Source organism: Pseudochaenichthys georgianus, chromosome 5 (genome assembly GCF_902827115.2).
Source record: "Pseudochaenichthys georgianus chromosome 5, fPseGeo1.2, whole genome shotgun sequence".
Lineage (NCBI taxonomy): Eukaryota > Metazoa > Chordata > Actinopteri > Perciformes > Channichthyidae > Pseudochaenichthys > Pseudochaenichthys georgianus.
The window spans coordinates 19,801,746-19,818,150 of NC_047507.1; the positions used below are offsets into that span (position 1 = coordinate 19,801,746).

Sequence of the window (16,405 nt, forward strand, 5' to 3'; positions counted from 1 at the left end):
TTACCACGTTTGCGTTTTCTTCAAAGTCCCACTATGATACATATTAATGGACGAATACAGGACCACTTCTTACAACTGTTTTTGTATATTGACTGCATTTTGAATCCTGTATTGTTACGTTCAGAGCTTAAAAACGTGTGCCTGTTTTCAAAAAAGACTTCATAGCTTATGCTTGTCAGAGTCAAACCTCAGATACAAGGTCAAAGTGTTATATTGTGGTCGTTCAGGAGATTAGAAACTTTTTTTTCTCAGTTCATAGCTAGTGATTTAAACAACCATCAAGGATATTTGCCAACTTATTCCTGTATGAATAGTGGGTTATTAAACAGGACATGCAGATGAAAAAACATTTCTTTAGCTTAATATAATCCTTATATCCAAACTCCTGACAAGCAATTCAAAAGTGAAAGTAATTTAGCGCTGTGTTAGTGGAAATGCAACTTTGACTTTTGAAGTATGGATTATTTGTGGGCCTTTTTTAAAGATGACTTGTCACACCAACAGCAGCCTGGCTATGCCTCCCTTGATATGACGTGTACATTTGGATTTACTACATTGAAAAAAAGAGTTGTAATACAGTTCTGCTTCATTTGTTTATTACTAAAAAACGAGTTGTATAGCACTGTACATTTTGCGTTTGATAATTTTGCATCTCACATTTACAAAGCTTGATATTATTTAATTGACCATTTAACCTAAATGGTGCACTCCTGTCCCATGTTGCAGCTGAAATTCTTTACAGCAGTTGCTCACTGCATTTATACATCCTTTGGATTGCTAACAAAAAACCAAAAAGGTGGTTATTGCTGGTCCTTTTCATCCGAAAACGTTAAACGCAGTTGATTCAACGTCTGTTTGAAGTATTTAGGCATGGGACAGGTCACGTTGATGTCTTGTGTGTTTCCTGCCAGCGTCAGCTGTCGAGCGAGCACGTGAAGAGGAAGATGGCGGATCTTGCTCTGCTCCAGTCCAAGCTTTCCCAGCACACGCTCCGGTAATTTCTGCGCACCAAAATGAACAAATGTGTTACTTATTATCAAAGGTGCACATACTGAGTGAGAGAAACTGGACTCTTGCAGAAATGTTGGTCCTCATAACCTGTTAATACATTTTTAGTGATATACCCAAGTGAAAGCAAACCAAAAGTCAACATGACATTTTGAATGAAAGAATAATCATCCATCAGATTTATAAAGGCACTCTTTAATGCCAATAGGGTGGTTTTGAGGATCAGTCATATTAAGAGTAGCTGGTTTGTTAACTGGGAGGGAGATGCAATTAAAAGATGCTGCTCTTCCCCAGCACAAATACTTACTGTTTAAATACATTTATAAAGAATTCATAGATAGATCATATAAGGCGTACGATCAGTTGGCTGTCAGCAGCTATTTAAATTATTTCTGATTATTTTGGCTTCTCTACCTCTACTGTAGAACCAGTAGCTGTTTACAACTAGAGGCGATTAAAACATTCATGTGTGATTTGCATAATCTGGGAAAGTTGATTCCAAAGAAAAACATCTACAACATGTTTAGGATTTTTTTTTAAACTATTTGAGATACAGTAATGGTATATTTAATAAAACTTCTATTAGGCAATTATTATATAATGGGTTCATGAAGCGCATGGACCTATCAAAGTACAGCTTTAACAACGGGGTTGCCTCTGTTTGTCCCCTTGTCAAAATGCAGCTGATGATATTACACTCTTCCTTAAGGGTCATTTTCTATTTGTCAACTTATTGGGAGCAAATGTTGTCTTGTCTCTGTGTTACAATGTAAACATCTTACCTGAGGAGCCAGTTTGCTTGAGTGGGAATATTTGTGGTCTCCAAGAATGGGGCATGTCAGACCAAGTGCCATGTGAACTCTCATCTGGTGCTTCACTTCTGTGGATGAAAGAAGGACATTGTGTTGAAAAAATGTATCCAGTCTTCTTGAAAGGAAATTTGACAAGCTGAAATGGCAGTCTGGTAAAAGAATGAACACCCATCTTACCAGTTAAAGGCTGGAGCTCCACGAGGCTACAGCCACTGGCGCTGTCCAACACTTTGTACTTGGTCACTGCAGGCTGGGATTGCCGATTGGCGCGGACTTTGGTCACACCTTCGCCTGTATCACTCACTCTGAAAAGAGGACTTAGTGCCATCTGAAATAAAATAAAAGGTTTATAGAATAGTGATACCAAGAATGATAATTATTTAAAATTTGACTTTTTTTTTTACTAAAAGCAACTGTAAATGGCAAAAGTCTACTAAGTTAACACAATGTGACCAATAGCAAACATACTATACTGTAGCAGCTCTCTGTAATTGTAAAGCTGCAACTGGTATGCGTACTCACAACTTTAACGACAATTCATTATCAAATTTAGATTTCATTTTCTGTCAGCTGAAAAAACGAATTGACACATTTTGACTGAAGAGTCACCTTGTAGTGCGGGCGAGGGCCTGGGACCTCTCTCTCTATAATGGGGATGTCGATCACTCCTTCAGATGGAACAGGTACACCCACTATGACCACCCTGAGGAGGTGGAAATGTTAAGACTCAAATATCTTTAACCACTGTGCATCACTAGGGATAATATAATAAGTTTATAATAAACTGTGCAGCAAAAAGACAGACACTCAGAGACCCTTATGGACAAAAATGTCCTCATTAAAAGACACAATTTCTGATCCCACAGCAATTACAGCAAAACGTCATCATTTGCATATACGTCTTTACATCCGGAACCCTAGTTTCAATGTTGTAATTTTTACAGTTTTCCACCAGATTGAACCAGTTTCTCATGGTTTCTTTATGAGGCATCTAATGCTAACTTCCTGCTCCTTTCCTATCATTGACATATCCCAGACAATTACAACAAATCTAAATTCATCCTGGGATTAAGCATCAAAATCCATTTATGTTAAAAATTGTGTATACACATTGATTATTTGGTACTGCCTATGAAGTTTGTTAAATTGTTTACCCGAGTTAAAGTTTCACACAGACATGTATTTCTGTGACATCAGATAAATGGGTATGCACTGCAGTGTTATGTTCTACTTCTTCTCTTACCAGTATTTTCTCTGCACTTGGTTATTTGTGACAAGGCTGTGTATGTGCTGCACTACTTCTTCACTCCTGGCCAGCAGGAACACTCCTGTTGTCTCCTTCTCCAGCCGCAGACATGGGATCAGCTGAGAATCAGACTTCATCTTCATCCCATCCATCATTTTGGAGAGAACAGGCAGCACAGAGGAGATGGATGTTCCCCCGCAATCATCTGAGAACAGCAACAGTAAATACACATGTATTCAGGTCCAGGCAGTCCAATGTCAGTAGGATTTTACATTTATGAAAATATTGTAATGATCAAAACTATTCAAATACTGCTATACTACACTGTCAGTAGTTACCATTATGGTGAATATCAGCAGACACATAATTATGTAATGGGCGTATATTGGCTTATTATATTTTTGCACATTGTGCATAGAGTATAATGGCAGATTTGCATGGAATTCCAGACAGCCAATTAAGCAAATTAATAGTTGATGGTTCTGTCCACCCAATAGACTGTACAAAACACAATTAATTCATATTTTCAGTTCATTATTAAACAAAAATATAAAATATGTAGTTGTTTCAGTTGTTGCATCTTATTTTAAATGAAATGTTTGAGTTGTGGTAGTACAAAACAATACATTGTAATACAATATGCTGGGTTTCAAAAACATGTATTGACCATTTACATTAAATTAAATTATTTAAAAAAAATCAGTTAAAGTTTAAAAAAAAATGGGAAATCTCTAAAACAGCCAAGCTGGTTAAAAACTGAGAAATCAAGCATTTTAATTTAACATTATACAATTATACATTATATACACTTATATATATATATATATATATATATATCTTCTTGCAATAACACACCAATCTATTAATCAACTAATCGTATTAGCTCTAAGGAAATAACCATCCATTCATGAATTTTCCTTACCAAAAACTCTCTTTGACTGAACTTAGATTTGAAATATGTTTGATTGTCTTCAACTATTGATAGTTTACCTTTGACAGGAACTCCATAAGGTTTGTTGGTGATCACCACATCTTTGTCCTGGTACAGCACACCTCTGAGCAGGTGTTTGGCCAGCACGTTGGGATGAACTTGTTGCAGTTGCAGACTGAACCGTTTCAACTCCATCACCCTCTTCTGCTGCCCGGACGGCGGCGGAGGAGTCTCTGCCTCCGCTGCTCCCGACGCCTCCGCATGGGGCTTCTTCCTCTGTCCCACCACCGGGGGCTTCGTCTTCTCCTGCTGGACCTGCTTCGCCAGGTCGATAGCTCTAAGCCGGGGTTTCTCTCCCGTGTCGGGGTCTGGGGCAGCGGAGGTGGCCTGGCTCCGGCTGAGGGAAGGGGCTGTGATCCGGGAGAAGACGGTGTTCAGGCCGGCCCTCCAGCCACGACAGGCTATTCTCCTACAGCTGTTCATTGTGGATGGAGCTACACGGTCGCTTAGGTCAGTCGGCTACACACAATTTACAAACATACGCTTCAGAGGACACATGTTTGCCGTTTCCGGTGACTTCCGGATGGCCCGAGAAGCACACTTCAGAATAAAAGCGTAGGATATGTATTTTAACTATAAACAAGCAATACAACACAACAGTCCAATGTTTGAATATGTATAACCGTGATCATGTTCAAGCATAGACACGTTAAAGCATAATTATTTTTTAAACCAGTATTAAAAAAAAACGTTGTAACGATGCAGCAAGACACCATTTCCTGTGGTGTATGCAGTGCTTCCGTTTTTTCCAACATTTATGCTCGTTTCTCCTCCCGCCACTACCCGGTTTGTTGAAACATCTAAATGTAATGGCGATTGGATGGCTCCGCCCCTCTGGTATATGAAGATTTTCAAACCCAACGCTTCCTTTTCAGCTCGTGTTGCTTTATCGTGTTGCAGCCATAGACTGGTTGCAGCCCTTATCCGCTTGTTTTTATCTGAACATGTATGTATGTAATTTGAATGAAGGATCTTAGGCGCTTTTACTCATGTTTCGCTCGACTAGTGTTGACAAGCAGTTTTCTTTAAAACTGAGCAGATACAAATGTCCACTTGTATGTTTTACACACTGTATTCTTTTTGAATGAAAAGCTGCAGACATGAAGATCACAGACAGCGTTTTTCGGAGTTTCAGGGTTGCCAGAACATTTCGACAAAATTCCCAAAAAGTCAACTGTGTGGACTTCAGCCCAGATGGTGAACATGCAATATCAAGCAGCGACGACGACTGCATTGTGTTGTATGACATCCGAGAGGGAAAGTAAGTGGCCAATAATATTACATAAAAAACAGGTTATAACCGTTTTATGCATTTGCGCCCCAAATATATGGGAATTACCCATATTCTCATATACAGATTGTGAATATGAATGTCCATATAGTGTGTGTGTGTGTGTGTGTGTGTGTGTGTGTGTGTGTGTGTGTGTGTGTGTGTGTGTGTGTGTGTGTGTGTGTGTGTGTGTGTGTGTGTGTGTGTGTGTGTGTGTGTGTGTGTGTGTGTGTGTGTGTGTGTGTGTGTGTGTGTGTACCATGGCAGTGCAGCGTATTCACTGCGGTTCACCAGCTGATCAAGTTATTAACGTGTTTAAAAATTATTTCCTTTCTCAGACCTAAAGGGACCCTCTACAGCAAGAAGTATGGAGTAGATCTGATCCGCTACACACATGGAGATACACAGACAGTGGTCTACAGCTCCAACAAACTAGACGGTAATTACTGAGTACTGACAGTCAGCTGCTGACACAAAGCAACCAAACATTATGAACTAAAAATAAAGTGCACATATATGTTCTCTTGATGATTTGCCAATTAAATATGATTTTGTTCTAGATACCATCCGATACCTTTCACTTACTGACAACCAGTACATCAGGTATTTCCCTGGTCACACTGCAAGGTGAGTAAAAAAGAAGGATAACATGTGGGACTGTTTGCTATAGATGGATAAAGATACTGTGTATGTTTCCATTAACAAACTCATTCTAAATACTTGTGCACACCAGGGAAACATTGCCATTAAACTATCTACACAAGCTGCAACCATCAATTATGTTCAATATCCATAAAATATATGAAAATTGTAAACAATATCCATCACTATTCCCTGTAATCAAATGTCTTGTTTTGTCTCAACAAAAATCTCAACTTTAGGGTTATAGCTCTCTCCATGTCACCAGTGGACGATACATTTATCTCGGGATCTTTGGACAAAACGATCCGGATCTGGGATCTGCGCGCTCCAAACTGTCAAGTGGTACGTCAGGCTGGAAAATGACACTTCCTCTTCTCTCAGTAGGCAGTCACTGAAGTGTATAATAACAGCTACTGCTTAGTAAACTTGTACAGCTTTTAGACAGTGGTACAGCTGTTTAATAAGCATTAAGGTACTTAGATCACTGTAAGATAGTCACTGTACACCTTTTGAGAAACATTAGTCCTGTGACCACTGGGTGTCCCCAGACCTGATTTAGCAACCATGGAACACTTGGATCTTCCCACAATTCTGTAAGACATTAACTTTAAACAGAGACTAGCAGGTTTGAAAAAGAGATCGTTGATCTCAATGGGATTTTACCTGGTTAAATAAAGGCTACAAACAAACAAACTTAATGGAAGGAAACAGTTTACTGTATTTTCAAGTTATAATAAATCAGTTTTATGCTGTTTACAGATAGTGTAATGTAGGTAGTGTAAGAACGGTACGGAGACACAGCATAGCAGTGGTTTTCGGTGAATTTTCAAATTTGTCAGTGGTCTAGAATAAGCTGTCGGCTATCCGTGGCCTATATCTGTATTATAAAACAGCATTTGTATAGGAATGATTCAATCCCAAGCTTTTTAAACCATATAACCAAATTCCAATGTGTGTTTCAGGGTTTGACTAATCCACTGGGGAAACCTGTTTGTTCCTTCGACCCTGATGGGCTGATATTTGCTGCAGGAGTGGAATCACAGGCCATCAAACTATACGACCTGCGTGCTTTTGACAAGGTAAAAGGCAAATCGATGTGTCTGTGGTTTGCTTGTGCATCCCTGCATGTACACAGGATATTCATATCCCTGATATATTTTTTCCCCTGTTATACTGTATTATAATACATCTAATCTCTCTGTTAAAAGGGTCCCTTTGCCTCTTTTGAGACAAAGTTCAATCGCGCCTGTGACTTGACTGGAGTCAAATTCAGTAACGATGGGAAACAAATTCTCATCTCAACAAACGGAGGGATAATTCGTGTCCTAAATGCTTTCAATGGATCTGTGCTGCATACTTTTTCTGTAAGAGACGTAAAGCTATCACATCACATTGCTGTTAACCAACTGAATTACACCTCTGTATAAATGTGATTTGTATCTATTAATTTTACTGTTTATTTTAAGGGCTACAACAACAGTAAAGGCATCTCCCTGGAGGCTTGCTTCACTCCTGACTCTCAGTTTGTCATGATCGGTAAGACGAACTACATCATGTTAAATGTTTTAGTCTCTACCTGTAAGATCTCTGTTGTACCTGTGTGGTAAATTGGGGATACACAATATGGATTTTTTTTCTCAGCTGATACCAACAATCATTAATCACTCATGGCCAATTCTGATTGAATAGCAAATCATTTCCAATTTTAGTTTTTTTTTTTAAAGAAGCTCATAACCTTTAGTTGATGCATACCCAAGTTCAAGAAAGGCTTGTAGTGAGTAAAGACGGGTGAATAATTATTCCATAACCCAGCCATATTGACAACAGAATAAACAGTTTAGACTATTAAGATTTCATAAATGTTTCTATTAAACTACATACAAAAACGTCATAATCATACATTAGCTTTTTCACAGCATTTTGCAATTCCAATTAAATGTATGACCATTTTTTTTTTTAATTAGTCATGTCAATGTCTATACAATACATGTTTATGAATGGATGACACATTTAACTTTAAAGATGTGTACCTACTATATCCGAATGTGTAGAGGCTGTGCTTGTTGATTCAAGGAAAGCAATGGGGTTTCGTGCTAATGCCTGATATATTTTTGGAAATAATATTAGTTTCTGAATAATATAATTGTTCCCATTTATAGGCCAGATGTATACCCTGCATCTCTATTTAAGTTATGTCTTGTTGTGCAGGCTCAGAGGATGGGAGAGTCCATGTCTGGAGCACTGAGAGTGGGATGAAGGTGGCTGTGCTGGACGGGAAACACTCAGGACCGATCAACACGCTACAGTTCAACCCCAGATACATGACGTTTGCCAGCGCCTGCACTAACATGGTGAGGTCTGACTTATTAAGCCTCATGTAGCTGCTGTTGGACAAACTGCGAATAAAGGGCCACTTCATAACTCTTTCTCTTCTTTTAACAGACTTTTTGGCTTCCGTGTATTGATGACTCATAGAGGGACGTTCATCAGAGTGAGTCCTCGTGGAATCATGCAGAGATGAAGGATTACGTTTTGGACCGCCTTCTTTTTCCTCGTGGTTTTTAAAACATTTAAAACTTTTTACCTTCAGTATTTTAACCGTGTGGATCCTGCTGTGACTGAATAATATCCCACAAACTTTAGGTTTTTAATGTTGGTTGAGGTACATCTACACGCATCAGGCATTCTAGGCCTGTTTTTATATGTCATGTTAATTTTAACTTTTGTTATTGTCTGAACATTTTATAATAAAATGTCTTAGATGAATATCCTTTTTTCTTTCTCCTTTATTCTGACTTGTATCATACATCAAATATATCTTTATGTATTATACAACATTTATTAATGTAATCTAATTGATTTAAAGGTGGGGTAGGTAATTTTGGAGAAACCAGTTTGAGTGCGCTAGAATTTGAAAATACCCAGCCGGAAAAAATCTGCCACTTCCTTACAGAGCCCCTCCTCCAACACACACGAACGCGCACATGACCAATGAGGGCACGAGATAAGTTTGTGCACGGATGGAAGGCTGACAGGCAGGTAGGCCATCCAGTTACTTGAGCCGGCTAAAATGATTGGTCGTGCTTTTTACAGTACCACGGCTTCCACAGATGACTTTTTTGTATGGATTTTTTGTCAAAGCACTTCAGATATTCATTGCTATCGGGATGTTAAGAGCATTCCATGGAATATAACAAAAAGTGTATCTCGAGCCGGTTTCTCAAACTTACCTACCCCACCTTTAAGAGCTTGTTTTGACAAAAAATATAACATTTCAGAAGATGGGTCAAACTATGAATCACAAAGTAATGTCTTCCCGTCCCTTACTTTGCCAATGTTATTTAGTTTACTTTCATTATAGACCAAAAACACCAAACCCTTACAAGTCAGAAGCTGAAAGTAGGTACATTTAGGTCATTTGTGCTTGAAAAAATTATTACTTAGAACAATTTACACAGTGCTATTTAAAAACAAGCTGGTATTAATAGGATTCTCAATGTATGGTAAAAACAACCTTAAACACAATGAATACACACAATTACAGGATTAGTATATTGATTATTCTAAGAACAAGTAACACTCTACTGACATGATCTCACTTTACAAAAGCAAACACGAGTTTCTCTATCAGTAAACCAATCTGTGAACACACCTGCAGGCGTGTGAGAAACGCAGGCAGTTTTAATCAATTTAATGAATGGGTGTTTTTCTTTTTTTTTGTGCTCTGTAAGTGCCTTCCAGAAGTAGAGGAAGGGGGGGGCTCCGTTAAATAATGTATAGATGCTTGGGTTGTGTACTCACCACTGAGTGAATAATAGATTATCCCCTCACAGGTGACCTCACAGGTACACACTTATCTTTCTCTCACCTCCCTCATATGTGCATGTGTGCATGAAAGATGTGTAAAGGGATAAAGGTGAGACAGTTAGAGCATTTGGCGCTCACATTTTTACAACTGTAAAACTTTCTCACTCCCCCTTAACATACACACTGATCTACCTTGTGTGTGTTACCTCGATGCGTTTGTTTGTGTTTATGTAAGCGGCCTGTAATGAATCCATTAGTTCTGTCTGTAGCCAACTCTATAGTCTTCACACAAATCATCTGGAGCTCTTTATAGCTCACATAGTGCTGTTGTCGCTCCAGGTACCCATCCATCTTCCTTTTATGAACTATTTAACAAAGGTATGCCATCAAAATTAACAAAAAATATCCACTATCATGAACAGAAACACACAAAACCAACCATTATTGCTCCATGAAATGTTTCAGACAGATTGTTGCTCAGTTTCACATTTTAATTTGAGATGATGCAGTCGGTCTGAGCTGATCAGAAACTCTATGTCAATTAGTGATAAAATGTCATTGCATGTGGCGCTTTGACAGCATCTGAAAACCCTGCACTGACCACTGATGTCATGAGTGGTGGATTTCTACATGGCCTCACACACAGTACAGTGCAGGACAGTGTGTGACTTGAGAGATGCTCCCCCATAGAGACTGTTAAAGTTGTGGTCATTGATACGCAAAGAGTTTTAGATCATTGGTGAGGCTGGCATATCCACTGACAGCTTCGTTATTACTCATCAGCCACAGTTCCGCAGATTGTATTTCAAGTGTGAGGATTCTCCCGAGTCACCCTCAGGGAGTTTGTCACTGATGCGCATGGGTCCATCTGTCTGCTGTCAGTGGAGAGGCAGCTACCTGCTGAGCGAGAGGAGCGAGGACACACACCTGGACCTGGTCCTTCCTGCGTGAGAGGATTGTGAAGCTGACGGCCAAAAGATGTCACACCAAACCGGAATCAATGGTTAGTTATTTTCTGTACATTCACTCTGTACAATTTCTCAAGTTTTTGTGTTTAACTTTGGATGCTTCAAATTAAAGTCGAAGTTGTTTTACATTCGCTTTTTTACTTTTGAGCTGTGCCACAGCATGTAATACATCCACACAGGGGATACAATTCTCTAATGTCCTGTACAAGTGCATTTACAGATGGTCCATAAACTTCACTGACATTATAAACCTGTGGATCTACATTATGATTGTGGGCTTTAAAGGATACACATTTAGAAAAGTACAGTATATGAGCGATGAACAGTTCCAATGTCTTTCTATTTTGTGTTATTTATAATCATTTAGCACCAAAAGGCTTTAATGGTTAGTTTAAGAGCTACGTATATATGTGTGTTATGGCATTTTGTAATTGGAGCATCGGGGGATGGATTGGCAGGAGCGTACCTCTCTCACCTTTCTCATCTGACCTTACATCATTTATGAGACCGCTGTCTTTGGTAACCATGGTGAGAAAAAAGCAGGGAGGGCAATAAATAACAACATCTGGTTTCCTGTATTAAAACTGCCATTCCTTGTTTTGATAATTGTGGGGGAAATGAGGCTGTTTATTATTCAGACTGAAATCTCTCATCAGCTCTTTGGTACCTGCAGTACGTCCCTGTGTGAGTCACTATAGGGGATGGCGTGACCATCTGGCAGTGGATCAAATGTTCTCCCTGAAGTAGAGTCTCAGGTTCTTACCTACCTAACTCTATCTCATTTGCTTTCAACCCCCCATCCTCAGTTTTGTCTTGTCTGCCTTATATCTGGTTACTTTAGCAACATCGGAGCTGAAAGAATTTCTGGCCCGAGCGAGGGGAGGTGCCATCCGAATAATGAAGATTGTCATCAGAAACGGTAAACATGAAATGTCTTAAGTGTTAAGAAAGTTTTACACTAGTAAGCTTCCAGGTGACTTGTTGAAAATCGGAAGATGCTGATACGTTTGTCTTGTCTGCAGAGGAGTTGGTGTTAGATTCATACAGAGAGCCAGCGTACAGCTGGGACAAGGATTACGACCAGTTCCTGCTCCCTCTGCTCACGCCTCAGGAACCCTGCTACATCCTCTACCGTCTGGACTCCCAGAATGCACAAGGGCACGAGTGGATCTTCATCGCCTGGTCACCTGACCAATCACCAGTATGTCAGGAGAGGCTGCCTGCTGTCACTGATCAAATGTACTCATTCAAAGTCTATGTCAAAACTTAAACTGCATTACTTTTAACTAAATGAAACTCTTCCTGGAACTACCATAAAACCGAAACTTTGATAACCACAATTGAAAAGTATTTCAATAGAAAAGGCTTTATGATTTATTGTTTATGGTATTACAGAAGAACTGCCTTGGACACATCAACATGTCTGATGTAGTCACATAATCCCAAAATGACACTTCCTTTTAAAATATACTATAACATTTCAGAAACTGATTAAGAACTGAACAGAAAACAAAGCATGGACTCTAGAATAAAATGTTCTTCAACAGATTAATAAACTTCTTCCTTTTCTTAATAACAATTTTTCTAAATGTGTGGCATTAACGTGACACATAACCTCAATGTAAATAGAAAAGACAATAAGCAACAGAAAAGGATAAAAGGTCACTCAACAACCATCACAAAATCAGTCAAACTGCACAGCCATCATTTTGCAAACATCCTGGGTGTTCAAGGAGCGTAAAAAACGTCTGTAAAAAAAATGTGTCACTGTTTGAGTTTGGGTACGGAAGGGTTCGTGTTCAACACAAAGCCTTTAGATGCATGTTTCCCCTCCCCTCTCTCCTTCTATCCTGTCTATCTTCAGCTGTCGTGAATAATAAAGGGGGAAAAGCATCAAAGATAATCTTTAAATTAAAAACTATTAACACAACACTCAACAAAACACATGAAAAATGACTAGAAATCCATTCAAAAGTAATCAATAGTCAAAATAGTAATGGAAGTTTCTTGTATCCTCCTGTCTGTCTTGGCACCCGTTAGGTGAGGCAGAAGATGGTGTATGCAGCGACTCGCGCCACCCTGAAGAAAGAGTTTGGAGGAGGTCACATTAAAGATGAAATATTTGGCACCGTGGAGGTGAGGAAGATCCCACCAACATGACAACTGATCATTACATCTTTAACTGTTGGTGGTTCAGTACCATTCTGTTTGTGTTTGCAGGACGATCTGTGTTTCCAGGGATACCTGCGCCACATGTCCTCCTGCTGCTCCCCCGCCCCGCTCACAGCAGCCGAGCAGGAGTTACAACGAATCAGAGTCACAGAGGTCAAGATCAACAATACAAACTGTCTGAATATGATATCAAACACAAACGTACATTAAGTGTACTTATTTTGTATGCTTTTACTTTCTTTCTGCAGGATAAAGTTGTCTGGGTAAGTACACTTTCTTCCTAGTACAATCCTAACCGTTTCTGTATCAAGAGGAGATTACAAAACTGCCTCTTATATCCACAGGATGAGCGTAGACGAATTGGGACTCCAACAGCGCGAGCGAGGGTTTGTTGGAATCTTTTTGAGTCCAAATTCAAAGTTGAAATTAAACAACAACAAATCATTTCACCAGTTGGATGCCAAATTGCCACAAATTTCAGATATCGGTGCTCTACTTTCCACTGTAAGCCTTTTCGATGTTTTACTACTCCATTAAATTGAAAAGAAAACAGTATTGAATGTATTTTCCCCTTTAGGACACTCATAAGTAACACAGCATATAAACATAAATAAACAAATTAAAGAAGGAATAGATAAAAGGTCAAACTTAATTTAGAATAAAGAGAAGGTAAAAAGAAAAATCAAGTGGGAGACAATAAATATAAATAAATAAACAGAGAGAAGGCGTCATGTTGTTATTTTTCACACTAAATAGTTGTAAGAAGAAATCTACTAATATCACTAGGATTTCATTTACAAGGTTTCTGTGTTTATTTGATCCTGCAGGTCACAATGGAGTTTGGCTTAGACAAAAGAGCGCAGACTCTTCAAGGTCTTGCCTTCCCCTTACAAGAAGAGGCCAAGCGAGCTCTGCAGCAACTCAAGCAGAGACGCATCAACTACATACAGCTGGTGAGCCCCAACAAAACCCCTTTTTACTAATTACTCAGCGTGTAACTTATTTATTGGTGAAATTGGCTGTGCGTGACTTGACCCCTGAACAAAGCTTGTTTGTGTGTGTTGCAGAGGCTGGATGTAGAGAAAGAGACCATTGAGTTGGTTCACACCAAACCTACAGAGACCCACGAGCTTCCCTACAGGATTCCCTCAGATTCTCCCAGATACCACTTCTTCATCTTCAAACATTCCCACCAGGGCCAGCGGCAGGAGGCGCTGGGTGAGTCTCTCTGTCAATTGCATTTTTATCTTCAGTGTGCTCGTCGTAGAATCTCACAGAACGTCACATATTCAAGTTACACCATCTGGTTGCCGACCCCAAACTTAATATGCACTAATCTGCAATTTGACCTATAACAATGGGTCGTGTGCAACATGAAATGACCCCACCGGAAATAATGATTGATTCTGCAGATGCCCTCAATGTCTTTAATCTGATTGTTTAACATGATGTAACATTTAGCAGATAAAGAGACATATTTTAACAACACAAAGAGGAGAGTGATTATTGGACTTTCATTTGTCAGGCTTGACACAACAATCACTCCAAATCAATGATAATGTTGGCCCATTATGCAGTGTGGTAATAGATAATGTTATACTAACATTTAACCATATGGACTTTATAAGAGGACAGTACTGTTTTTTTAACTGCTTTCAGGCATTATATTCTATTACTCTATTTTCCATGTTTTTTCTCTATGTCTGTTTTTGGTATGCAATATTTATCCACTGGTTGAATAAAAAAAGGTTTACATTTTTTTCTCCCAGTGACCACAATGGTTATCAAAATGTTGCTCAAATATTGGTTAAGTCGCTCATGTTGAGTAGTTTTTACACAAGTGCTTAAACTACTGTTTGATTAAGGTCAAGTGATAGCACCTCTTGTAAGTACTGATGTACTTTGTTCAACCCCCCTGCGTATGTGTTGTTTAGAGAAGAATGATTATGGGTGTTTTTGTATCGTTTGAGACAGGGGTTTTGTTTCATAACAGATATGATAACCAAATATAATACAGTGAAGTTGGAAACAACAACTTTATATCTCTTCCAGTGTTCATATATTCGATGCCTGGTTACACCTGTAGCATCAAGGAGCGGATGTTGTATTCAAGCTGTAAGAACCGACTACTGGACGAGGTGGAGAAAGACTATCAGCTGGAGGTCACCAAAAAGGTTCACATCACCAAAATCACCCACAATTAAAATAACAAACTGATGCATGATCTGTAATATATCTCTGTGGAGATAAACAGTAAACCACGTCACCAAATTTGATCTACAAACTGGTTATCATAGTCAAAATGAATCTGTATTTTATTCTGTGTGTGTAGATGGAGATAGACAATGGCGATGGCCTGACAGAAGACTACCTGTACGAGGAGGTGCACCCGATGGAGCACGCCTTGAAGCAGGCCTTTGCCAAGCCCCGCGGACCGGGGGGGAAGAGGGGCAACAAACGCCTCATCAAGGGCGCTGGGGAAAACGGGGAAGAAAGTTAGATGCACACACAATATATTATACATGAGTACACAAACACACCACACTATATCTATGAATGTACTTGTTATTTGACTGTTTAGCTTCTAATCATTTCTCCTTTTTACCTTCAGACATTTCAAACGGAGAAAGTAGATCCACCATGCAAAAAAGGAGAGTGTGGAAAATATATAGCCTATATCTTTTCTTGTGGTAAGAGAGAGCTTCTAAAGTTAACACTGTTAGTGTAAGTGTAGCAAGCTGACACATATGTTGGCCTATTAAGATTAAATGAAATTGAATTTGACATACAACGTGTTAAAGTAGTGAATCAAGCGGCGGTTTTGAGGTTTATATGTAAATGCATCCACAGAGTTGATCATTTAACCGTTCTTATCCACTTATCCGGGTGTCAGTCATAACAACTTATTGTGCAGCAAAACCTTTTTCAAACCCACAGTACTTTATTATCACTTGTAGAGATCCAAAACGTTGCAGAAATACTAAATACTTATAGACCTTATAGGGAAATGTGTACAATAATATGCTCAGCAGATATATTATTTCCATTTCATGTAATGTGGAAAGCGATTTAAAACATGGAGTATCAGATTCTAAAAGCTCACTGTGAATATACATCTTTGATATCGACTTCAACAAGACAATACACTATGCAAATAATATGACATATGGGGGAAATACAATCACACGATTTATTGGTGGAAAGGAAGATTGATAAGACGTTGCTGATTTTACTTTATTAACTACAGCCAGCCGCAGTTAGCAAAGTTAAACATTACAGACTGTAAATGGGGAGTTCTAGCCCCCCCTCAAAGCTCACTCATTTAAAGATGATATCTTGTTAGTTTAATCTGTCTTAAAACCTCTTAAAACAACTGGATGTTAATAGGATACTATTTTATTAATACATTTTTCATTTGCCAACCCAAGTTGAATGCAAATGCTCAATCAGATCTGTCTTCTCCTGTTTCTGTGCTCCTCTTCAGGAAAT

General features: G+C 38.9%; 2 protein-coding genes across 5 annotated transcripts; one reads left to right on the top strand and one right to left on the bottom strand.

Moving 5' to 3' along the window:
- Positions 1-579: 579 nt before the first annotated feature.
- On the bottom strand, positions 580-4,573 carry LOC117446480 (pseudouridylate synthase RPUSD4, mitochondrial-like). Its single transcript, XM_034082671.1, has 6 exons — positions 4,057-4,573; positions 3,064-3,271; positions 2,430-2,523; positions 1,998-2,148; positions 1,791-1,888; positions 580-1,001 (listed from the first exon to the last, which is right to left on the bottom strand). The coding sequence occupies exons 1-6, from the start codon at positions 4,478-4,480 to the stop codon at positions 801-803; spliced, it is 1,176 nt and encodes a 391-aa protein (XP_033938562.1). The 5' UTR covers positions 4,481-4,573; the 3' UTR covers positions 580-800.
- On the top strand, positions 4,446-15,416 carry LOC117446479 (WD repeat-containing protein 82-like). Of its 4 annotated transcripts, XM_034082668.1 has the most exons (16): positions 4,446-4,507; positions 5,150-5,318; positions 5,666-5,766; positions 5,888-5,954; positions 6,209-6,308; positions 6,932-7,048; positions 7,178-7,333; positions 7,436-7,505; positions 8,178-8,320; positions 11,772-11,945; positions 12,785-12,880; positions 12,965-13,080; positions 13,806-13,869; positions 13,984-14,134; positions 14,969-15,090; positions 15,249-15,416. In XM_034082668.1, the coding sequence occupies exons 1-16, from the start codon at positions 4,486-4,488 to the stop codon at positions 15,414-15,416; spliced, it is 1,836 nt and encodes a 611-aa protein (XP_033938559.1). In that variant the 5' UTR covers positions 4,446-4,485. The 4 variants fall into 4 exon arrangements, with proteins under 4 accessions (XP_033938559.1, XP_071059239.1, XP_033938560.1 ...); XM_071203138.1 differs by lacking the exons at positions 4,446-4,507; positions 11,772-11,945; positions 12,785-12,880; ... (3 more) ...; positions 14,969-15,090; positions 15,249-15,416 and adding exons at positions 4,816-4,894; positions 8,412-8,735 and having other exon boundaries at positions 6,209-6,311; positions 8,178-8,325; XM_034082669.2 differs by lacking the exons at positions 4,446-4,507; positions 11,772-11,945; positions 12,785-12,880; ... (3 more) ...; positions 14,969-15,090; positions 15,249-15,416 and adding exons at positions 4,817-4,894; positions 8,412-8,735 and having other exon boundaries at positions 6,209-6,311.
- Positions 15,417-16,405: the final 989 nt, after the last annotated feature.